We start from the raw sequence: 25,807 nt of genomic DNA on the forward strand, positions 1-25,807 counted from the left end.
CTCCATGTAGCTTCCATGCTTACTAACTGTAACGCAAATAATAAAGCTCTTACAGGCTGATCCTGTCACAGGAAATAGGACTCTTAACTTTGCCATCATGGATCATACACCGTAATGGAGTCTGTCAGAGTCTGGTGCCCCTGCTATGTGAAAGGACCTCCATGCACCAAGTGGGACCCCATCTGTCCTCCCATATCACCCTAGTGCTACAGAAATTACACGCACCAATGGTGTCCCCTTCCTACCATTGTTAATCCACCCCTGCCACCCTTAAAGGGTAGGTACAATTTATAGAATCTTATTCCCTCATGGTTATTTAATAACCCCCACTCCACTGGCAAGGAAATAGGTGGCGTAATCGTCAGCTTCAGCCAGTCTCCATTACTTGTGAGCACTTTTTACAGAGAATCACATGTAAGCAGTGTCAATGGAGCCTCATTTCTTGCCTTGTTAGATTATTTTATATATTTATTTTAAATTTATATAGTAAAAATTAGTAAGGTTGGGTTGCTAGTGAAAATGTGTTAGAGTGAAAGCTTAATGTATTTAATGAAAAAATACAAATAAAAATGTTTATAATTGATTTAATTATTTCGGAATGCCAATACTGTAGAAATAAAGAGACTTCATATGTTACAAATTGTTTTTGACTGGGGTCTATAACGTATGAAGGACCTCAGTTATGCAATACAAATTTGTCCCTCTATACCTAGATCATGTTCTATTGAGGTTTTGTGCATTATATATTTGGTTAACGGATACTATTAAATAGCTATTGTTAGTTGTCGATTATTTGGAAATTTGAAAAGAAACTTGGAATGATCTCTAGATCTTAAGGTTTAGTCCATTATAATATTCCACACCTATGAGCTTTACATATTCTAAATTTTGAACAGTGCATTGTGTGTGAAGTAATGTCATCAACTGTTTTTATTTTCTGTAATTTTCTCTTATATGTTCTTCTTAATTCCCATAGCTTTAGTTTCTGCATCTTATGAACAACCTAATTTCATTCTATTTTCTAACTTCCTACATAATTCTCTAACTTATCTCATGTGCTTTTCCACTTACTTTATAACTTTCTTTACTCTATCGTTTTGTGTTTTTGATTTGTTTCCATATATTCTAGCTACTTTGTTCTATGTATCCATTAATAAAAATGCTCAATATCTTTCCCCCAAACAATGACTGTATGGTTAATATCTTGCTTTCACTCTGATAATTCAGTCTTGCTCCTCTTTCTCTCACACTTGCTGTCTTCACTTCACACTTTCCATATATCCCAGGGAAGGAGGAATACGCGGCAACATTCAGAGGGAATGAGTTTTTCTGCTATGACCTGTCCCACAGCCCTATCCAGAGCAGCGCAGATGAAATCACTCTCTCCTTCCGAACCCTCCAGCGTAATGGGCTGATGCTCCATACAGGGAAATCGGCAGACTATGTGAATCTTTCATTGAAAAGTGGCGCAGTGTGGTTGGTCATCAACCTGGGGTCTGGTGCTTTTGAAGCTTTAGTGGAACCGGTCAATGGCAAGTTCAATGACAACAGCTGGCATGACGTCAAAGTCACCAGGAACCTACGGCAGGTAAGTCTGGAAGTATCTATCTGGTTATTTCTGGGGCAGATGCATTTTTCATTTATTTAAGTATCAACTTCATCAGATCAGGTTATACTATTTCTTACTAGCAATAACAAATACTACTTGATCTGATATGCCCGCAGTGCAGTCAGTGGCCTATTAGTAAATAGTTTGTCTCTCTTTATTTCTGGATATTATATGCACTATACATCATTGACAACTTTTTTTTAAAACAGCATAATTAGTAGCATTGTTTCTATTTTCTTAACAGTAGGCCTAACTTTGTAGCCTACTCCGTCTAGATCAGGGCAGTTTCCTTTTTGAACATGGGGTGCATGTTGTCTTGTTTTGTATGTCTGCAGTTAGAAATATTGTGCATGTTTTATGTTTAGATCATTTTCTTGAAGGTTAAAGTCTAAGCGATGCAAATCCACAGGAATGGTCACTGAATTTCTGTTTGCCTAGTCCATAGTGAACAGAGTAGTACATAATAGTACTAGTCATAGTGCTGTCAAGACCTCAGTATCCAATCGGGGCTATAAAACAAAGATTTTGTACAGTATATCACAATGCATTTGTGTTTCTGGAATAGACAATATTAACTATTACTTAACTACATACTAATCCTTTATCTGACAGAAATGTAGCTTTATGTAGAAATAGTTAACTTTTTATACAGATTAATGTCTTTCCAGCTTTGTCTAGTTATCAGAGCATAGTTCTATTTCCAACATTTATAGGGATATTAGATGCATATTAAATTCACTATGTTTTGTGGTCAAACAAGGCTCATTCTGTGGTTTAATCCCGACCCATAGCAAACTGGCCTTTTGCACATGCTTTATTGGAGTATTTATATATCTTACATGTTTCTCTGTCTTATATTACAAGGGTGCCCTTTTACTGCAATTTTGTTACAATATTAAAACAATACTAAATACCTGTGCAAATAGTAATAGTATAGTAATAGTATAGACATTGCACAGTACAGCTATACTATTGTAATTATCCAATCTCAATTATTATAGTTTTCTTTTTAAAAATCAAATATATTTTTCCATATAAGTTGTATGTATATATATATATATATATATATATGTATGTATGTACTTTAAGAAGGTTTAGAAAAAGTTAATATTCGTTATACATTTCCTTTGGGTTTCAAGATATTATAGTATTTTTCATTTGAAATTAATCTTAAATTAATTATTTTCTTAAATAGCAATATTTCCTGTTCCCAAAATTTTGTAAAATAAAAAAAGGAATTGTAATATACATCACTAGGTTGAGTTTATTTCATATTCTGTTGTTAATTGCACAAAATATGCAGAAACGTGAGGATTCCAACAAATTACCTTCACTATCTTCATGTTTTCTTTACAAAAGTAATTTTCTATATTGCAATTGTATTTTGTATTTATCAGACATTTGGGAATCCTTTGTTATATTCTATATATAGTTATACTATCTTTGTTTAAATATTTGCTTTGCTGTCTTAATACAAGACTTATTGCCTCCTCAAGAGCATGTGAGCACTGTGACAGGCATTCCAATGAATTGCCTCCAGGCTCTTCTCTTTATTACATTACAGTACTGGTCTCCTTTTCACTTTAATTGTAAGGTGGTGCTCTGATATTGTAATGTTTCATGTTTTACAAAGAACTTAGTTATTAACTTAGAATTAGAAATTCCCCGCACTCTTTTATATTTATTATATATATCACACTCTTCCTTTCTCAATGTCTCACTATCTATCAAATACCTTTACCCTCCTGATTCTCCTTCCTTTCTCCTTCCTTTCTCACTTGCTCCCACTACTAACGTTTTATCTCCACCAGCTGCAAAGAAACATTGTCCTCCCTGTTTCCTTGAGCGTTTCTTCTTTTGGGTCAAGGTGGATGGGTAGAAGGCTGGAGGGGAGGTGATACTCAAGGGGGAACATCTTTGTCCTCCTTCACACTTGTGTTATATCTTTTTTTTTTATCTCTTTCCGCTCGTGTTAAAGCATGCAGGCATCGGACATGCTCTGGTAAACAAACTCCATTACCTGGTAGATATCACTCCAATTGTACCCCTGGGGTTTATTCCAGCTCCTGTCTTCTGTTCCGTTCACAGCTCAAAAAACAAAAGTCCTCAACCTCTCTTACCCTATCACCTCCAACCCTTAAATCCTACTTTTTTTTTTTTGAGAAAAAAAACATTTCACCTATATGTTTTTTCACCTTATTTTAAGTGATCAACGGTCTTTTTTTTATTTTTGTTAATTTAATTTGTCTTTTTTTTATAACTGTGTTTTCAAGCAGCATAATTTTAAAGGGAGTTTAAAGTTCAGCTTTAGTGAAGGAATGCCAATGGGGATTCAAGAAATTGAATCAGTGTAGATTATTTTTATATACTAGATAGTGTCTGTTATTTCAGTAAACAAGTGTTTCGTATTAGTTGTTTAGATTATAGCATATGCTCCTTTATGTCATTTGGTTGGATGTCATTTTGTTTGTGGTAGCAGCCATTCTAAATGGCAGTGAATGATGGTGCATCAAATATGAATTCATGCATTAGACAGAAAAGTGTTCCACTTGTGTTACAGGCATTATGTTATCGGTAATACATTGAAATCATGACTACTCAAAAGGTATACAATATACACCATATGGAATTGTCATGCAGCTACTGGGGTATGATGGTGACACCCTGTGGTAAATAGTGAAACTGCAGTTTTTTTATTGTAATGTGCTTACCTCTAGTCAGTGTTAGGTTAATGATGTGTAAAGCCACATTTACTTACAGTATTTTTTGTCATCCAGAGCAGTATGTTAAAACGTGTTGAGGCAGAATAGCCCAGATGTAAACCACTAAAAATTTCCATGTAACATTCTACAGTCATCTCATGTTGCAATCAGGCCACTGGTAAAGCAATAAAGTCATGGCTATAGGGTTGCATTACATTAGTTTGGCTGTTCAAGATTCTTGATGTACAAGAAGGGCATTTTGAATGTATTGTCATTTCCCTGATTGTCTGTATATTAGAAATGGTATAGGATGATGCACTATAGTCACCAAGCACAACACTTGGTGGTTACTCCAGGTGCCATCAAATGTCTGTGACACCCTGTCAGAAGACTTGCTATATATAAGCAAAAGCTAAAGGATTGTGAAACTTCATGGCTGCTTTTTATGATTTTAATCATATTTTTTTAAAGAAAGTTTAATATGTAATTTTGTTTGCATTTTTCAATTTATTTTGATTATTTTTATTTATTTTATTTTTTTTAGTTTCTGCTAGCCTCTCATATTTAACCCCCTTAACTTTAAACCCTTTGCCTACCTCTCTGTACCACTTTCTCAATAACCCTGCTGAATCATCGACATAACATCACAGCATTACATCAGCTTCCTGTTCTTCTGGATGGTTGGAGGGTGGGGTCTCTCATGGCAGCCTTTGGAATAGGTTGTGGGGTGGTATGAAGGCATGGTGTGGGATAAATACAAATATCCTTCCAATTTACCTATATGGAGGTCATTATTTATTTCTTCACCCTATATCATATCCCTTTATAGTCTTTTGTCACAATTATTCTACCTCTCCCCTACAAACATTTAAAATATCTTACCCTATCCACACAACATACATTCCTACCTCTTCTTTCCTGCTGTTTTTTAGTGGTTGTCCAATAGTATGATTTATTTGGCTGCCATTATAGATCACTCCCTTCTCAGACTGTGCATGCAATAAGCGGGGGTGGGACTTTAACACGGCATGCTCTAAGAAAATCCATTTCCTCCACATTAATTACGTCTCCTTGCTTACTAACATGATAGTATTAACCCTTTTATCTTTTATTTATCTTTTTATTGTTTAATTTTTCAACTAATTATTTATTGGTCATTGCCAGGCTGAAGCCACAAATAGGGCCATGTGTTTAAAGCACATTGATCCAAATGCTTAGTGACTACACTTGCTATGTAATTGAGATATAGACCCAGACCCACTGACCAACTGGACATTTGCTCTGTTTGCCAATGGCCAGTACAGACATTTTCTCTTGACACTTTCTTTACTTTTAGATTTCAGTCTGTATATTACTGAATATTACAGTCTGCTACACATGTTTGACTATGTCTCTTTAAGGATTTCTTATCCTTATGTAATATCTCACACCAACTTCATGTTTTTACTTTCTGTGTCATATACATTTTTGTATTCTGCCTCTTGCTTTATATTCTCCTCATCTGTACTCTCTACACCTGCTTTCACCTAGAATGGGGTTTTGCGCATGATGTGAATGAACCTCCCCTTTCACCATTAACATCATTAATTGCATGCCAGACGATTCAATTTCTCCCTGGCCAGAGCTTTGTTTGTATCTCTCTGTCCATGGAGGGATTAACTGCATGACCTTCCTCCTACTCCTGCATGTCCCTTCTCTTGTGATCTGTGACATGTTTAACTTGAGGTTTGATTACTAATAAAATGAAATCTAATTAATGACTTGTTTACTAATCAACATTTTTGTGTCTGGTCTGTTCCTCTGAGGGGGTCCACTAACTTCTCACTAATACTATACATCTCTTCCTGTACCTCCTTAACTACCATGTCCTATCCCTTTTGCAAAGCTTCTCCCCTTCCTAACTCTAACCTTCAACCTGAATCCTTTTCAATTGTGGGGAGACTTTGGAAGAACACTGTGCTGGTGTATACAATACAAATTATATTGGTCAACTAAAAGTAAGAATTTAAGCCTGATTCAGATGAATAAAAGGTTGTCTTGTAAGCTTCATAGTACATTCCTGTTTATAATATGGTGGTTACAATTTATGTGGAGACAAATTTGTACTTTAAAAAAATGTAACCTGCCAAAAAGTTGCGATGCATAAGTGGATAAATAGTAGGGAGAGAACTACTTAAATAAATGTGCAAACATGGTTACTTTTCAGACAGATAATCATAGTCAGTTATATTTAACAGATATACTGCCCTAGGCCTGACCTGGAACAGCTTTCTCACAAGCCTCCTGGACTTGCTTTTAAGTGTTGCCCATCCTCTTACTGCAGACAACATAACTTCATGCTTTGCTCTACTAGGGTAGTACATATGAGGGATCAATATTGAAGAGGTCTTTGCCAGCATTTAGATGAGCCAGTTTCAAGGTTTTTCACCCCAATTGACCCATTAATCTACAGCCCACTGGAATCCTGATCACCTGGTACAGAGGGGTAGTCTACCTAGGCCAAGAAATGCAGCTGACCATGGTTTATCAGGGAACAAATCTTTATGTTAATTAAACAGAGCATGAAAACAGTCTATATATGAAAAAAGGTCTAAAATTTGTAGAAAAACATTTCAGCTTGGCAGATGCAGAGCTTATTATACGATGGAGATTTTAGGCATATTCGCATATGCCCAGGACAACCACTAGGCTTTCTGATGCCCTACTCCCTCTAGCAACCTGGAAATTGGTATTCACATATAAACTTTGGCCACAAATTCTCTCAAGGCTCCTGTAAAATGTCTGTGCAAAATGTATTGTGTGGTATCCAAATTCTAGGGTTCCTTGCTACTGCAAATTATAGATAATATTTTACACGTTACCTGCCCTTATGTGAATGTATGGCTTACAGACTAAAATAGGACTACATCCATTAAAACTAGCGTATACAGAGCAGGCTCAAGCAGCATGCAAGAAATGTGTACTAGACTAGCCACACACATGATACTGTGAACATCTAAAGAAAGAACATATTACACACTGCTCTGTAAAGATAGAAAGCCTAAAGATGCTATATGGTGCACTTTACACTGCTCTACAAAGGAAAAAATAAGAGTGTTGTTCTCAGATAAACTTTATAAACTTTCTGTGCAGAGGTTAAGACAACCTGCATTATGCCCTCCTCTGTGCATATAGAATATAGATTACTGACAAAATATAACATTTCATTAGGTCATGACTGGTCAGTTGTTTAGTTCCTTCTCTTCTGTCAAACTTTTCTTTATCAATTCCTCTCCATTTCTTCCATCCCCAACTTTCTTTTTGAACCTCCTCCTTGCCAACTCCTTTGTCTGTCTTTTCTTTTCTTTCTTTAAATCAATTTTCCTATTTAAGATATTTATATTATTGGATACACAATGTGAAATATTATATTGTGTGCCACACACGATAAGCATAAGAAAACTATTAATGTGCTTTTGTAACATCTATGAATTATAGTTATAGTAACATAAAATACATAAAATGAACATATAGGTATTCTTTATGCTCTGTTGATTAATGTAAAGTTTTTTTCAGGCCACTGGAGTATAGCAATAGTGGTAATTATAGTACAACCTAGGTGGCTTTTGACCTTGACTGTTTGACTTTGAAATATGTATGGGATACAGATAGGAAAATACCAATTTGTAGCCCTCTACCCTATGTCTGCATTAAAATAAGAGTGAGGAATTAAGATTTCTGGGGTTTTCAGAACCTCTCCTGTCTGCTCTTTTTGGATTCTGACTATGATGTCACCTGATAGCATCTGAGATTGCGGGATGCGGCCACGACTGCCCACTGATGTTAGCGCACGGTCCCGGACGTTGGTGGGAGTTCCTACTGACGTCATTGGCAGGTTCCCTGACATCAGTGGGAAACACCTCCTTTTAAAGGGAAAATGGGCCGGGAGCGGGGCGTATCAAGACAACGCTCATGCAACCCGGAGGATTCAGGTTTTGACCCGGAGAACCAGAGAAGCAGTGCTTCATCCAGCAATCTCCTGGTAAAACCCGGAGAGTTCCCAGGTATTCCTATCTGTTACTGACTATGAATTATGTCATTGCAGAAACATAGCTTTTGACAGCAGATACAGAGTGCTTAGTCCAGTCTTGGAGAGATGACAGGATATTGCCTATAGGATTAATACAAAAATGCTTTATGTATAAATGTGTTTGCCTTTAAACCATGCTATCAGGTTTTAAATAGACAAAATAGACTATAGGTAGTATTTTTTTTAAAACAATGCCAAATGTTTTTAGCTTAATATTGACACTTATAAATATTGCTATATTGTATTTCTAATTAGGGCATACCTCTGTGAATGTAAGTACTTCTTCAATGTGATCTGTTATTCCCGTACGGAAGGACGGGAGGAAAGAGAAAGAGGAGACAAGAGGAGAGAGATGAGCGCATATGCTAGTATAATATGTTACCCAGACTGCCTCAGCTTAAATACTGCTCCACTTGGCCTGATTGTTGTCAGTCCTCACTTGCTAATTCGCCATGAGTGAAAATCAGCTTCCAGAATGGACTTCTGGTATTTTTTTCTAGCTTCCTTTAAGAGGAACCCATAGTTTTATAACCATACCTTGAAACGCTCATTTGCACTAGTGGCGTCTTAACTAGTTAAAAAAATATATATATCTACCGAACTACCTAATGAAGTTTAAACAATATTGCTTACTCATAGGCTGGGAGATATAATGCCTGTAGTGTAATAATGCAGAACATATTTCTATTTAAATTATTTTAAGCAAACAGTAACATTGGTGATTTGGGTATTGTATGATACAATATATCATATATGTTCTGCTCCACTAATATGAGTATTATAATCAGAGTCAAAATCCAGCATCATCTAAGAAGAGAAAGTTCTGTTACTCATGTAGGAAGATCATGAAGGGCAGAGGAGGGCTGCACCTGGGGGCAGATAAAGTTGAGTGTCCCCCTGGCCCCTTAGCCCCTCCATGGTAACTAATATAGGCACTAGAACACACACAATCACCATGACACCCACTAAAACATCCTCACCAATCACTCTCAGAGGTATGACTGGGTCTGCCCCGCTTCCTCAGGGCCATGGGGTGACCCGAATCAGTGTAGATAGTTTCTCAACCAGGGATTTATATGCAAATAGTTCCACTGCATTTTCCACTGAGAGAAGCAAGGTGAGTTTCATCATCTCTTTGCTGTCAGAGAAGGTCCTGGCTTGGGTTAACCCGCTATGGGAGAGACAAAAGCCTGTTATACACAATTACCCTGAATTTGTGTCCTCCTTCAAAAGGGTATTTCATGTTCCCTGTCAGGCCTCCTGCCAAGCAGCTTATGTCCGTTCAACAGGGTACATACACTGGCTCTGAATATGGCATCGAGTTTTGTTCCCTGGCAGGGGAGGTGGGCTGAAGCAATGAAGCTCTTAGGGCAGCATTCTCTCATGGGCTATCCAATAACATCAATGATGAGATTGCTGCACGGGACCTTCCTAGTAACTTGGAAGAGCTGATCTCTTTCTGCATCCTAATCAATTCCATACTCAAAGAAATGCCTTTCTAAAAGGAGCATTTACTTAGACAATGGCATTCATTCGATTCATACTGAGGCACTTATAGATTCAGGGGCAGCAGGCCTCTTCATTGATACTGCTTTTGTACAAAAGCACTTGATTCCTCTGCAGCTCCTTGCCTGTCCACTCTCTATAGTGGTCATTGATAGTAGACCCCTACACCCTTTCCACATTACCCATGAGACCACACCCACACCTATGGCTATAGGGGTTCTTTACCACAAGGTCATTCAGCTTTGGGAGCCAGGCACCAGGAGCGGGCATTAAGAATACCTCATAATGCCCTTTGGCCTGTTTTTCAGGAATTCATAAATGACATCCTCTGGGACATGCTGCAACAGTGTGTAGTGTTATACCTGGATGACATACTGATACATTCCAAATCCATGGAGAATCACCACACCGACATTATTCGTGTATTAAAACGGTTGTGAGAAAATAACCTCTTTTGAAAGCTTGAGAAATGCAAGTTTCATCACAATTCTTCCTGGGGTATGTCATTTCCGAGACTGGCTTTGTGATGGACCCTGAGAAACTAACTAGATTGGCCTTGACCTGTAGGTCTCCAGTCTATCAAAAGGTCTCTCGGATTCGCCAATTACAATCAGAAATGTATCCTTCATTTCTCCTCCCTTGTGAAGCCCCTGACTGACCCCCCCCCACACACTCTTACTGGCCCCCGGAAGCCAGTAAAACCTTAGAGTTCCTCAAGACTGCTTTTGCCACGGCACCCATCTTGGCACATCCTAAATTCGAGCTGCCCTTAGTTCTCAAGGTTGATGCGTCTTAGACAGGAGTAGGTGCCCTCCTGTCTCAACATACAACTCCTGTGAGCCAGTTACATCCCTGTGGTTTCTTCTCTTAAGAAGTTAATTCCTACGGAATGCAAATATGAAATTAATAACTGTGAACTCCTAGCGATTATACTGGCTCTCAAAGACTGAAGGCACAGAAACCTAATGTACTTGGCCAAGGCTAAGCACCTGACCCCTAGGCAAGTCTGATGGGCCTTATTCCTCTCTTGGTTTAATTACCGTATTTGCTCGATTATAAATCTGAATATTAATTTAGGAAAAAAAAGAAAAAAGCCTGAATATAAGACGACCCTATAGGAAAAAAGTTTTACCAGTAAATGCTAATTCATCTAAACTATTTTTTTTTAATAAAAGCTATGATTGAGAAAAATATTTTGGTTTTATTTCCTTCTATTTTCCAACCTGCCCCCCAGTTCTGCACATCTGCCCCAGAAATGTCTTATACCCCCTATATGCCACTGTGCCACATGATATGCCTTTTAACCCTCTAAATGCCACTCTGCCTCCAGAAATGCCTTTTAACCCTATATGCCACTCTGGCATTTAGAGGGTTAAAAGGCATATTATGGGGAAGAGTGGCATATAGGGAGGTTTAAGGCATTCAGGAGGCAGAGTGGCGTATAGAGGGTTAAAAAGGCATTTAGGGAGGCAGAGTGGTATTAAGGGGGTTAAAAGGAATTTCACAGAGCACTCTGCCTCCAGAAATGCCTTATGTCCCCCCATTTAACACTCCCCCGGGAACCCCCAAACTTACCGGAGCTTCTCAGTCCCCTGTCATGTAGCCGGGGCAGCGTGTAGATCCCATGCACTTACGCTGCAGCCGGAAGGAGGCGTGGCTAGCAGCGGGGGTTGTCTGCGTCAATCGCGCAGACCTTCCCCGACTGTCAGAGATCAGCGTTCCCCGCACCGGAACTCTGATCTCTGACAGTCGGGGAAGGTCTGCGCGATGGACGCAGACAACCCCCGCTGCTAGCCACGCCAGGAGGATCCAGGTCCCCTGCAGCTGCGGGGGATCTGGATCTTAGTCGTCTCATAGTCAGACCTATTTGAGGTCTGATTATAAGACGAGGGGTATTTTTCAGAGCATTTGCTCCGAAAAAACCTTGTCTTATAATCGAGCAAATACGGTATATAATTTCATATCTGCCAAGCACCAGAAACGTATACGCTCTGACGCCATGTCACGATAATTCTCAGGTGCAAAAGAGGAGAGTCTTTCTTGTTCTGTGATACCTGTGGACCTTATTCTTGCCACCATTTGGACCAGCATTACCCCCCCAGGAGATAAGATTCAGGCGGATCAAATTGGGGCTACTACCTGTTTCTTACCTGATAACTTACGCACTTAGGTACTTCACACTTACCATGACACCAAATCAACGGGTTACCTGCAAAAAAAGCAACTGCTATGGTCAGTATCCTGACTTTTTTGGCGGCCAGAGATCCGTAAGGTCATCAAGGCTTTTTTTGCGGCCTGTACGGTTTGTGTGAAGACCCCAACACCTTCCAGTGGGCCATCCAAAATCCGTTCCTTGTGGTGAAGGATCATGGTCGCATCTTGCCATGGATTTTATTGTTGACCTACCAGTGTGATACTCATGGTTGTCGATCGCTTCTCTAAGATGATTCACTATTTTCCCTTTAAAAAGCTTAGGTGAAGGAATTGGCCACTGCATTGGAGTTCAGAGGTCTATCGGCTGGAGTTCAGAGGTCTATCGGCTACATGGTGCCCAAGGTAATCATCTCTGATCGGGGTATTCAGTTCTTGTCTCCGTTCTGGCGTGGCTTCTGTCCTCAGCTAGGTATCCAACTCTCCTCCTCCTCGGCCAACCATCCACAATCTAATGACTTGTAGCAATTCCTGACTAACTTTTTGAACCTGCTACCATTGGCAAAATTTGCAGAAGTGCTATTTCGGCCTCTTTCCCTGCTTTCCCCTTTTCTGGTGAACTACAAATATTAACTATCCATGATACCTGTATCGTTCATGCCTTAGGGGATTCCGGTGTTGGAGGACCACCCCCAGCAGATCCGCTTTACTTAGGTGCAGGTCCAAGAGGCTCTCCAACGCTCTCAGCAAACACACCAGCAATCAGTGTATACTGAATAGGAGTGGTTTGTCTAGTTATTTTGTCAACCTTGGTGCAGTTATGAAACTCAATTATGCATCTCTGCTGTTAGTCTATGCTGATTGGAGAAGAGCATACTATAGAAAGAGAGGAATAAATAATGCATGTTTTCCAATAGGCTGGGAAAGTTTGGTTTCTGTGGTCAAGAAAAATGGTTGTTATCCGCCTTTAAATTCTATGTTTCTATGCAGGACTGTGCCAATATGCTCCTTAGTTTACTTCCGTCCAGTGACACGTGTCCTTAAAAGAAGACGTGCCGGGATATGATGTCATTCCTTGGCGCTGAGAGAAAGGAAGTGGCGCGGGGGGATGGCTTGTGGCGCACCCCTGGCTAAGCCTTAGGGTGGCTCCAAAAATAATTTTAATTACCGTATTGGCTCGGATATAGGCCGCCCCCGTGTATAGGCCGCACCCTAAAAGTTTGGTGCTTTTTTAAAGAAATTTTTTTTTTAATAGACATGCTGCCACTCTGTCTCCCCCCCCCCCCCCCGGAGATATGCTGCCACTCTCCCCCACCCGAGATATGCTGCCACTGTCTTCCCCCCCGAGATATGCTGCCACTGTCCTCCCCCCCGAGATATGCTGCCACTGTCCTCCTCCTCCTCCCCCCCGAGATATGCTGCCACTCTGCCCACCCCCCGACTTACCAGAGCAGACTCCCGGGTGTCTTGCGCGGCCGGCGGGGGACATCTACGCAATACGCGTATACAACTTCTGGTGCCGGGACTCAGCGGATGTGCCGGCACCGGAAGTTGTATACGCGTATTGCGTAGGTGTCCCCTGCCGGCCCCGCAAGACACCCGGGAGTCTGCTCTGGTAAGTCTTGGGGGCAGAGGTAAAACGCATCGTGCGGACGTTCACCGCTGCCGGTGAACGTCTGCACGATGCGCTTAGACAATCTCCCGTGCCAGCACTCCCCCCATGGGAAGTGCTGGCAGGGGAGGCTGTCTGAGCGTATCAGAGAGTAGGATATGGGTCCCCTGCACCGCTGCGGGGGATCTGTATCCTAACCCTGCTGCCTGCCCGGCGCCCGGAACTGCATGTCCCGGGCGTCGGGCGCTAGACCCCGAATATAGGCCGCACCCCCACTTTAAAGACTTAAAGTGGGGGGGAAAAGTGCGGCCTATATTCGAGCCAATACGGTATTTAAAGGTCCGCTCCAGCCCTATTTTCATGTTCAAAGTATAATGGAATTGACACCAATACATTTGACTGTTTGCACACCGATTGCAGGCTGAACTCCATTGCAGGGGCTAGGGCAGGGGTGTCCAACGTGCGGCCCTCCAGCTGCTGCAGGACTACATCTCCCATACTCCTCAGCCAGCCCCTTAGCTGAAAGAGCATTATGGGAGATGTAGTCCTGCAGCAGCTGGAGGGCCGCACGTTGGACGCCCCTGGGCTAGGGTTTTTACTGAGCCATTTCCAGGACAGTGTTTGAGGATGCTTCCAAGGGCGTGGTCAAGGGTGAGAAAATATTTTTATACTTGGTTTATCAGAGAGGAGACATGATGTGTGAAAAGTGAGGAAAAGAATAGAAGCTGAATTGGAAACAATTTTCCACTCTAATGGACTCTAACATGTGACCAATAAAGCACTTCTATCTGGCTGATCATGTCAGGAAGCTAATTCTGCCATCTCTGATCATACACACATAATGGAATCTTTCATAGTCTTTGCAAATAGCCCTCCTGCAGGGGAGGGACCATATTCACCAAAAGGTCCCCATCTGACCTCCCACATTAACCTACACAACTACTGTATGTTTTCTGCTCAGTGCATGCTATTAAATTAAATTTGAGGTTTCTTCCCACCAGGGCCCTGGGGGCAAAATCCCCATTGTTATTCTGCCCCTGCTCCATCATTAATCATTGGTAAGACCACATCTAGGATAAGCAGTGCAGTTTTGGGCACCATTACAAAAAAGGTTTTATAGAAGAGCTACAAAATTGATTAAACGAATGGAAAATGTCCATTATGAAGTAAGGCTGTCCAAATTGGGATTGTTTTCTATGGAAAAAATAACCTCTTTGTGTGTCCAAGGTCAATACAAAGATAATTTTGGAAATCTCTTTATAAATTTTACCTTCCAGACAACACATGGGCATCCCTTAAGATTGAAAGAAAGGAGGTTTCATCTTAAACATAGACAAGGCTTCTTTACTGTAAGGGCAGTTGTATGGTGGAATAGACTGCCATCTGCCATATAGTGTAATAGTGTCCAAGTTATGGTGAGCTTTGTTACACTGCAACAAGGTTCTACAAGTTAGCACATGAACACAGGAACAGAATTTCACCAAGACTACCCTGTCTCCCAAATGCACCTCTGACTGAATGGCCATTGTCATCTCCTCTGTGCAATTGATAGTGGCGATGTGTGCTCCCCTGGCACAGATCTCTTACGCAGTCTCACTGGGTAGAGTGCTGATAGCTGGCTTCATATGCCAGCCCTCTGCAAAGAACAGCCGCACAAAGGATGTACAGTTCCTTGCAAAATTATTCACCCCCTTGGCTTTTTTTTCTATTTTGCTGCATTACAACCTGGAATTAAAATGGATTTGTTGGGGGTGTGTATCATCTGATTTACACAACATGCCTCTTTGAAGATGCAAAATATTTTTTTATTGTGAAACAAACAAGAAATCAGACACAAAACAGAAGACTTGAGCATGCTTAACTATCCACCCCCCGCCAAAGTTAATACTTTGTAGAGCCACCTTTTGCAGCGATTGCATCTCCAAGTTTCTTGGGGTACATCTCTATAAGCTTGACATGTCTAGCCACTGGGATTTTTCAAGGCAAGACTGCTCCAGCTCCTTCAGGAAAAACATTACACAGCATGATGCTGCCACCAGCATGCTTCAGTGTGGGAATCGTGTTTTCGAGGTGGTGAGAGGTGTTGAGTTTGTGGCAGTCATAGCATTTTCCTTGACGCCCAAAAAGCTAAATTTTAGTCTCATCTGACCAGAGTACCTCCTTCCATATGTTTGGGGTGTCTCCCACATGCCTATTGTGAACCGCAAACACATTTGCTTATTTTTGTCTTCTTTTCTGGCCACTCTTCCATAAAGCCCAGCTCTGTGGAGTGTATGGCTTAAAGTGGTCATATGGACAGATACTCCAATCTCCGTTGTGTAGATTTTCAGCTCCTTCAGATTTATCTTTGGTCTCTTTGTTGCCTCTCTGATTAATGCCTCGTTTCCTGGACTATGAGTTTTGGTGGGCAGCTCTCTCTTGGCAGGTTTGTTATGGTGCGATATTCCTTCCATTTCTTAACCCCTTAAGAACCAGGCTGATTTTTACTTTTTGTACCCTTTTGGACCGAGGCTATTTTAACACTTTTTTGGTGCTCGTGTTTAGATGTAATTTTCTCCACTCATTTAATGAACCCACACAAGTTATATATTGTTTTTTTTCAGGTCAAGAAGGGCTTTCGTCAGATACCATTTTTTATCATATTATCTAATTTCCTGTTTTTATTTGAAAAATCTTTTACTCGTCCAAAAAAGCTAATGAAAAAAACTGCTAAATAGATTCTAGTTTTTGTCCTGACTTTAGAAATACCCAATGTTTTTATGTTTTTTTCTGCAAGTTATTGGGCTATTGCAAGTTTTGCAGATTTGCTATTGCTATCTGGTCATTCTGCCCCATGTGCCTTTTTGGGTATCTTTGAAGCTGGCCAATGCAATTTACCCCATCAAACCATATATTTTTGAAAACTAGACACCTGCTGGTGTTTTAACCCTTTCCATGCACTAATTCTACTATCACTCTATGTCAAACTTTGTTGTAGTAATTTATTTTGTGTTTTTTTATCACAAAAATTGAGTTCAGGTATGGATTTACAGCTCCTGGTATACGTCACTTTCAAACAAGACCCCAATATTTGTTCAGCAATATCTCTCGAGTACAGTGATACCCCCCATGCATGGGTTTGTCGGGTTGTTTGGTAGGTAAAATGCAGAAATGCATTTAAGAAGTGCGCATTTTTTAACTTGCATTGCGGTTGTGACCACTCTCTCCGGAGCGGTCACAACGTGTCCTGGGGTGAGTGTTCGGTGTTGCTGAATGCCTCATGATTGAGGCATTTCAGCAACACCATTGAAGTTTGGGAGGCGATTGTTGATCGCCTCCTAAACGTTGTATGGCGGATGTTAACGCCCCAGGGAGGGGCCCGACAGCCCCTGATGCCAATCTCGGTGTTGCTGAATGCCTCTGCATCGAGGCATTACAACAACACTGTTTAAGTGAAGAAAGTGATCGTAGATCACTTTCTAAGCTTGTTTAATGAAATGACGTGTCAGTCACGTCACTGGTCGTCACATGACCGTTTTTGCGTGACGTGCCTGACCCGTCAATGGACGTTAAGGGGTTAATAGAATTTGTTTTGTTTTAAAAAGTTATTTTCTTTATTTCACTTAACCAGTTTGGACCATTTTGTGTATGTCCATTATATTAAATCAAAATAAAAGTCTAGCTTAATTCCAGGTTGTAATGCAAAAGAGGAAAAATGCCTAGGAGGGGTGACTACTTGCAAGCAATGTTCCATCTAATTTTTCTTAGTTGGCGTCAGCAGAAAATTTCTCTTGTGCAAAAAGTTTCGCAGAGCAAAAATTTTGTGCGCACAATATGCGCGCTGCATAAAGTTTCAAAAAAATTATAATTTTTTTCTTTTTTGGGGAAAAACCGCTGTGCGCACAATTTTTGGACATGTGCGCTCTCTAAAAAAGCTATGTGTGCACGCACAAGCGCACAGCTTAGAGGGAACACTGCTTGCAAGGCACTGTAATCATACCAATTGTGCTGTCTGAGCACATATGACTCCTTCCCGATGTTGGCAGTATACATCTTCCTCAGACCTAGGCCTAAATACTATATTTAACAATTTATGCCCTACTCTCTGTTTTTTTCAATATCTGGACAGGGGTATTCTATTTTGGTCATGACCAGTAGTGCAACAAGTCCTAGCACACATGTTTGGAGGTATGCTTCCTGGTCCTTGACTGTAATACATTCTTCAGTAAGTACTATATGTAGCCAGGTACAGTGCAAATATCTGTCATTAAATCAGATCAAACCACACTTAAAGCATTTATCCCTAAATGTTATTGATGTCTTAATGGGTAACAATTTAGTATGAAATGGAACAAAATAAGTCAATTGCATTGATATGTAGGATAATGATTACTGGAAAATAGTTCTAGTCAAAAACAGAACAGATGGAAATGTCTAAGAAAGAAAGATGTATAGTATGCCTGTTGATGTTTGAGCAATCTTGTGCACATGTTTTTGGGCATCAAAAAACAAGAATTTTTGTTTTAAATTTTTTGTTGGCAAATGTTAATTAACAAGAAAACACCAGCACAGTGTTATTTCATAAGCTAACTGCATGTCCATGTGTTACTAACAGTGGCTGCAAACCAACACAAAACACAATAAGCTGTGAACAGATTTCCCTCAACAATGCTTTTTTTAAGGGATCAATTAAAAAAACAAGAGTATTTAAAAAAACTACAGAAACTCAACGGTTTAAAAGGGTCCCAAATCACTTATGCCATTAAAATATAAAGACTGCTTGTTTCTGGATAACAACGTGTTATGCCATGGGCATATTAAAAGTGCCTACACTGCTTGCACAGTCTAGATATTTTAAAAGGAGAGATTATGTTAAGGGAGTTAAATACAATTTTTTGAAAAAAATATGGGTGGATGACAGAAAATAATGTAAGGGAAGTAAACAAGTAGAGAGCAAGAATTAAGGTGCTTAGTACATGAGAAAGCCCAAAAGACTTGGGGATGTCTAAGGAATGGAAGATGTTCACCAGTACAAGATGATGGAGGAAATTCAATAAGGGTACATAGGTGAATGACAAAATGGTATGGTATCTATAATGGATACTGGGTGTTTATAAGGAATACAAATACATTTCTATAGGGTATCACCAGATCCAGCCCATATAGGCTATTGTAAGATTCAGTTTAACAGAGACAGTGATACAACATGTCTTTCAGACTTATCTCTGAGGAAAAATAGGAGGATTTATACACCCCAAAGTAAAGGTGGTGAGATTGTGTCAGTCAATGCAGGATAATGGTCAGGAGGGGTAGTTATATGAATTGGTTTCTTTTTTTAAGGAAAATAATTTTAAGGCATTGTTTGAAGGTAGTGGAAATTGGGTGTAGTGAGTTTCAGTAGAATGATTAGCCTTAATTTTTGAAATATATTGAAGCAGAGAAGAAGAGGAAAATGGATGAATGCTAAAAGAAAAGTGCATTAGAAATTGGGAATAGTCTGCATATTTGGTGTAAAAAGTGCTACAAAAGTAAATACAAGTAAAATAAAATATAATGGCATGATATGCATATTGAGTAAATTACAGGTTGGGTGTAAAATGGTTTATGAAGTAATACATAGTACATATACTTATATAAGAGAGGAGACAAAACGACGTAAGGCTTGCTTAAATATAGGGCTAGATTAAAAAAATCCCTTTTTTAACATAGGCATAAAATGTGTGGAAGAGAGGTGGAACTAACTGTTGAAAGCTTGGGTGAAGAAAAGTAGGGGTATTTTTCTGTGGACAGTGTGGTCTGTCCCTCTTCCTTCAACTCATCCTTTATACCTTAGACCAGACCAAGTAAAAATGCACGTGTTTCCATAAGACAACTGCCTCCCATAAATTATACATATTTTTCCTGCCTGATCCACCACTTCTTACAACATATTTCAGAATCCTAACCTGATCCCTCTTCCAAACCAATCAATGTCTCACTCCCATTCATCATTCCTGACTTTTTTCACACCCCAACTGTGTCCTCTTCCCTCCATATCTTTATTCATCTTTCTCTACCTGTTGCCTTTCCATCACCTTCAAATATCCCCCCATGCTTCTGACATTGGTGAAGAGCTGGTCCTTCCTCAGAAACAGAACAGACATAGAAATGGTGAGAGTTTAGCATATGTCAGTGCCTTTTTCTAACTTATATATTTTTACCCCCCCTCTCCAACTTCCCTCTTTTTTGGATCTCTTCTTTTCTTTTTACCTTCCTTCTATACCCCTACACTCTGTCTCTATTTCTTCCTTCGCCTCCTCCTTCCTCACCTTAAAGGTCACCATCTCTGTAGATGGTATTCTTACTTCAACGGGATACACCCAAGAGGATTACACAATGCTGGGGAGTGATGACTTCTTCTATATAGGTGGCAGTCCAAATACAGCTGATCTTCCAGGGTCCCCGGTCAGTAACAACTTTATGGGCTGCCTTAAGGATGTGAGTATTAAGTTTTAGAATATTGTCTAAAATTCAATGTTTCTGTTACTTCAACATTGTATCAGATTGGAAGTGCTTTGAAAAATTGTAAGCAAAAGCCTTCTTTACAGATTGATTGTGTTCAAACAGTATCTTATTCATCCTTCGACAAATTGTGGATGAGGCTTGACCCTCAATTCCTTTACCCTATGTGTAGTGGGGGAGGTGGTACTTAAATAGTTTTTTGTTTACCCTCTGACCTGTAATGGGGTGGGAGTTGAATGATGTATAGGTGAGTCCTATACCCCAGAGGATTAATTATGTGTTAAATGTAAAACATATCATTCAAGTAGCGTACCTTCATGAGCATTTTGTAAAATGTAAGGTTTCCTCGCAACAAACTCACAAGCAACCCTGAAATTATCAGTTGCCTAGTGAGGTTTAGCATGCTTGGGCATGCAATCTTAATCAAGTCCAGTCAGTCAAGTAGACCCTTAACAATTTAACTGACCACAAAGTCAGTGTTAATCCTTGACTAAAGAGTAACTGTCATGCCAACACACACCCACATACTAGGTGTTTTTTATTTATTTAGAATGACAATATAGGTCTAAACCTCTTTTCTGAATGTGCCCCCTCCAATGCAGCCTTATATAAATATGCATTTATGAATACATCAGAGATTAAGAAGGCCATAAACTGATGCCACATTTTTTTCTTCTTCAGAGAGGGAACAGACACATCACATGATAAGCTAGCAAATGATATTAACTTTTATAGTGCTGCACTGTTTTACTTTGTCTTGTATCTCTCATGTTGTAAAATGCACACAGAAAACAAGTTTTTAGTTATCTTATATTAACCAAACATAGGAGGAAATTGAAGAATATATCAGAAATGACTATATAAAACTGTGGTAAAGCTTAAAATTTCCATATGTTTGAATGACACATTTTAGTGAAAGGACATGAATGACTATTAAAATGAAAAGACCTAACAGGTATTTGTAGACAAGCCAATAAGTGTGTATTATTAGGCGAATTATGACAAATTATGGGCTGCTGTAATTTTGTGTCCTTGAGATCAAAGCCTCTTAATTATTCTCTGTCATGCTTTCCACCAGGTTGTCTACAAAAATAATGATTTTAAACTAGAACTCTCTCGTCTTGCTGCGGATGGTGACCCAAAGATGCGACTTAGTGGTGAACTCCTCTTCCGATGTGAAAACGTTCCTTCTTTAGACCCTGTCACATTTCAAGTTCCTGAAGCTTTTCTACGACTACCTCGCTGGGAGACCAAGAAGGCTGGATCCATATCTTTTGATTTTAGAACCACAGAGCCTAATGGTCTTCTGCTCTTCAGCCAGGGGAGACCACGAGTTGCAGGTGGTGCAACAAGTACAGGTCTTGGTGCTGTAACAACGGGGAGACCAGAAAGGCCACCAAAGGCTGATTATTTTGCAGTGGAGTTGCTTGATGGCACCTTGTATCTTCTTCTTGATCTTGGCTCTGGTGGAATAAAAGTTAAAGCCAGTCACAAGAAAGTCAATGATGGGGAATGGTGCCATGTCGACATCCAGAGGGATGGCAGGAAAGGTTTGTTTATTATTCTTTTTTTACCATTACACAACACATCAGTGACAATTGGACTAGACTACAGAGCACAGTTTTCACTTGTTCATATGAGACTAAATATAACACTTAAAAATATATCATCATTTTCCACATTATTTCAAACTAGTAGTCTATTAATTTTTGCTAACAGGGAAAAGAAAAAATGTCGGTGCGCTAAGCTAGTCACAGGCTCAAATAATACAAATGTATAATACGAGGCCTACCAAACAGGTGTAAGCATGCTGCAAAAACAGTGTATTGGCTGTACAATGTATACAAAAAACAAAAACTGTGTGCGCTTCTTACCCTAATAAAGTTGGCAACAAATATATAAACATAATATAAATGAGAGGTTTTGGTTATATGAATTGGCCAAAGCATAATTAAGCTCACCCGCCACGTCAAGGCACACTCTCAATAGGGTGAGAACCTATGCTCACCTCCTACATAGTGGGCACACAAAGCAGTTTATACTGCTACCAAAACCTTATTAATGTGTTGGGGGAGGTGCAATTAAACCTCCTCCCTATTAACCCCTGGACAGCAAGCTGCAACCAGACTAATGAGGAGCCAACAACCTAGCGCACCGACATTTTTTCTTTTCCCTGTTTGCACATATTTGAGGTTGTTGGCTCCTGCTATCTAACTACTTCTGCAAGTTTGCCCAATTGGGATTGGGATGCATATTGGTCAGCCCATGCCTGTCACCATTTATTTTCAAACACATAGAGAAGAAAAAAAACATTGTTTTCAATTTCACACTAAAAACATAGAACAATAGTTTTGCTGTGTCTATATTTTTCATAAATTCCTTCTTCCATGTATTAGTGAACATTTTCTCAATTTGTTTTCTATGCAATTCCCAGGTTCTATCTCTGTGAACAGCAGAAATACCCCGTTCCAGGTTGGAGGTGAAAGTGAGATACTTGATCTTGAAGGGGATATGTACCTTGGAGGTCTACCAGAACCAAGAGAAGATTTACAGCTTCCTCCTGAGGTCTGGACAGCATCCCTTGGTCTTGGATTTGTTGGTTGCATTAGGGACCTCTTTGTGGATGGTAAAAGTCGAGATATCCGACGGCTGGCAGATTTATCAGGAACCCCAGGTGTCTCCCCCTTCTGTACACGGGAAAACCAGCGCCAGTGTACAAGCTCCCCATGTAGAAATGGGGCACAGTGCCGAGAGGGCTGGAATCGCTTCATCTGTGACTGCGTGGGAACAGGATACCTTGGGGACACCTGCGAAAGAGGTGAGTGAATGTTTAGCATGCAGCTTGATAGAACAGTACCATTAAATAGACTTGCACAATTTTTGTGTTTCCATTTTTAATAATTCCATTTTCTGCAGTTCAGATGAAATTCAGGGTCTTTTTTTAATTTTGAAATAAAATTTTGGGGCCAAGACCACATCTCTCTCTGTGTCCACAATTCCTGTCTGTGCGCCTGCACCCTCCGTCTTGTACCTGTCCCCCACCACCTCACTTATTCAGTGTTTCCTTATATCTACTGATTTCATGGCAGACCATGCTGACAGAGAGTGGGGAAGAGGGAGCGGGAGTCAGTATGTGAAACAGTGTCCTGCTGCATAGAAAAAACACGGGTGTGCAGTGCCTGAAATTGAAGCTGCTTTAAATTATTATCCTTGCTTGTCTGTAGAGGCAAATTAATGCACAGCTTTCCTCGCAGACATTGAAATGGTTACTTTTCATATTCATTATGCTCCCACTGAGACTTTTACTTTTATTTAATATATTATCATGTAGTAGACCACTGTGTAGTAGACTACTCTAAAATAGGATTAAGGAACAAATCAAAACCCCCAAAAACACTATAATTGAGTGATTAAGCAGTGGAAATACAAGGGAATTTTTGGGCTCCGGGAGGTCCCGCTGACGTCGGTGGGCGGCTCTGCTGACGTTGGTGGGCGGTCCCGCTGAAGTCGGTGGGAGTTCCAGCTAACGTCGGTGGGAGTTCCCGCTGATGTTGGGGGCATTCCCGCTGACGGGTCTTGAACCGGAGAAGCAGTGCTCACCCGGCAATCTCCTGGTCAAACCCGGAAAGTTCCCAGGTATGCTCATCAGCAGAAGAGGCATCGTTAGATTCTGGCTCTCTCAGGGGTATCTGATTCAGATGGCAAAATGACATATGCCTTGTCAAGAGAATACACATTTGCCATTGTAACCTAATGTTGTAAAAATAATCTCTTTCAACCTATGCCTAAATCTAACACTCCCTCCTTACTAACTACACCTAACTTTATCAATCCCTCCTTACTAATTACACCTACTGTAAATATAACATTTGTACCTTAATAAATAAACTTAAATACCAGGCAGCTGAGCAACAACCTTCCTGCCACTGATCACTCACAAGCATGGCAATTCAGTATATTTAACAACATGATGATAACATTGCATGATATTTTAGTATGTCCTGCATCCTTACGGAGTTAAGATGCTAACAAAGTATTTAAATATACATTCTTCGATACAACACTATATGGGGCTTTAAATCGCACCTTTAATTTCCACCAAAACATAAGAAACACATGCATGTAGGGTGTTACCGATCCTTGTTGAAAGAGCCTAGGTTTTCTGTTTTTGCTAAACATACTTTTGTGTGTGGGCATGGAATCTGTGTGCACTGCTAAAGCTACAGTCCTAACTTTTGGAAAAAAAAACACATGTAGACTAGTGTCATGCAACTTCTAATATTTGCCTATAAATGTCAAAGATTAAATGTGTGAATGTGGTCTTCAACAAACACAATTTAAAAAAGTGACATTAGGGTTGGACGAAGACAGATGTTAGACAGCCATCAACATTAAGGGATTTAATGGCAAACACCACATGGAACAATCTAATTATTGTTGATCTAAGAAGTTGGTTGAATGTGTATAGAAGGTTGAAATAATGTTGCCACTTGAATCTGTAAATAACAACATCAAAGAAAAAAACACACATCAATGTAATCCATAGAATAAAACAAAGTATGTATTAAAAAAGCAGAAAGCAGAAGAATTTGAATACACAACATTATTGTGTTGAATTTTGCTATCAATTAGTGCTAGACTATATCTGCATGCAACATAAAGAGTTATCACAGCAGAAGTTTTGTATTTTTCAGATAATTATACATTGTTGGAGGTATAATGGACATTTTAAACATGTTTAATTGCAATTGATCAGACTAAGCAAACATGTTTAAGAAAGTTTTACAGTTAGGGGAAGCAGTGGCTGAGACATAACCTTGTGATAAAACAAAATACTGAATCATTTTTAAACATAGAAGAATTTTTTTCATTGAATTAAAACCACACGTGTGAAATAGAGGCCAGGAACTCGATTTGCAGTAGTGTGTGGAATAAGATGATCAGCTCACTTACTGTAGTATTTTATAAAGGGACATGTGCTATTCACACGCAGGTATTTTTTTTATTACCAAATCGTTGGTGTATGCAAGAAATAAGTGGGAAAATATACAGACTGCTATTCTGATAAATTAGATTGATTTAAATAAGAGAACGTTGACCAATGGTTTCTGCCATCAAACTTAGTGTTTGTATTTCGGTGTTGATCTCTCTAATATTCCTCAGCTCCAACAATTCTGCTTTTTTAACAATTGTTTATTCTAAATTGTCATTTTTCCATTTGCCTCGCTAGTCTTCTATTTTTTCTTTCTGTTATTTTCATTTGGCTTTGTCACACTTATATTGAATGATACAACATATTTTTTAATACAATAATTTTTCACCTCAACATTACAGAAGCAGCAGTCCTGAGCTATGATGGCAGCATGTACCTCAAGGTCCTGCTCCCTGGGGTTGCACACACGGAAGCAGAAGATGTCTCTTTACGATTCATGTCCCAACGAGCATATGGTCTTCTTTTAGCCACCACCTCCAAGGAGTCGGCTGATACTCTACGATTAGAACTTGATGGGGGGAAAGTAAAGCTGACCGTAAACTTAGGTATTTCTTAAAGATTCCTTAAAGATTATTCCTGCTGTTACCATAAGCAGCCAATGATAAGAGTCACTAACACAAAATTATATATATATATATATATATATATATATATTAACGAAATGGGGTTTGAAGGCTGGCCAGTA

General features: G+C 39.7%; 1 protein-coding gene across 2 annotated transcripts in view; it reads left to right on the top strand.

The window, feature by feature from the left end:
- LOC149298590 (neurexin-2-like) overlaps positions 1 to 25,807 on the top strand; it is a 229,574-nt gene that overhangs the window by 27,780 nt on the left and 175,987 nt on the right. Inside the window, exons 3-8 of one of the 2 annotated variants that reach the window (XM_089487401.1) lie at positions 1,287 to 1,588; positions 3,588 to 3,611; positions 19,944 to 20,105; positions 21,208 to 21,679; positions 22,564 to 22,947; positions 25,464 to 25,667. In XM_089487401.1, the coding sequence (XP_089343527.1) occupies positions 1,287 to 1,588; positions 3,588 to 3,611; positions 19,944 to 20,105; positions 21,208 to 21,679; positions 22,564 to 22,947; positions 25,464 to 25,667 (1,548 nt within the window). Of the gene's footprint in view, positions 1 to 1,286; positions 1,589 to 3,587; positions 3,612 to 19,943; positions 20,106 to 21,207; positions 21,680 to 22,563; positions 22,948 to 25,463; positions 25,668 to 25,807 lie in introns of those variants that run through there. The other variant, XM_089487402.1, reaches the window with a different exon arrangement.

Source organism: Sceloporus occidentalis, unplaced genomic scaffold (assembly GCF_023333645.1).
Source record: "Sceloporus occidentalis isolate IW3139 unplaced genomic scaffold, rSceOcc1.0.p SCAF_32, whole genome shotgun sequence".
NCBI lineage: Eukaryota > Metazoa > Chordata > Lepidosauria > Squamata > Phrynosomatidae > Sceloporus > Sceloporus occidentalis.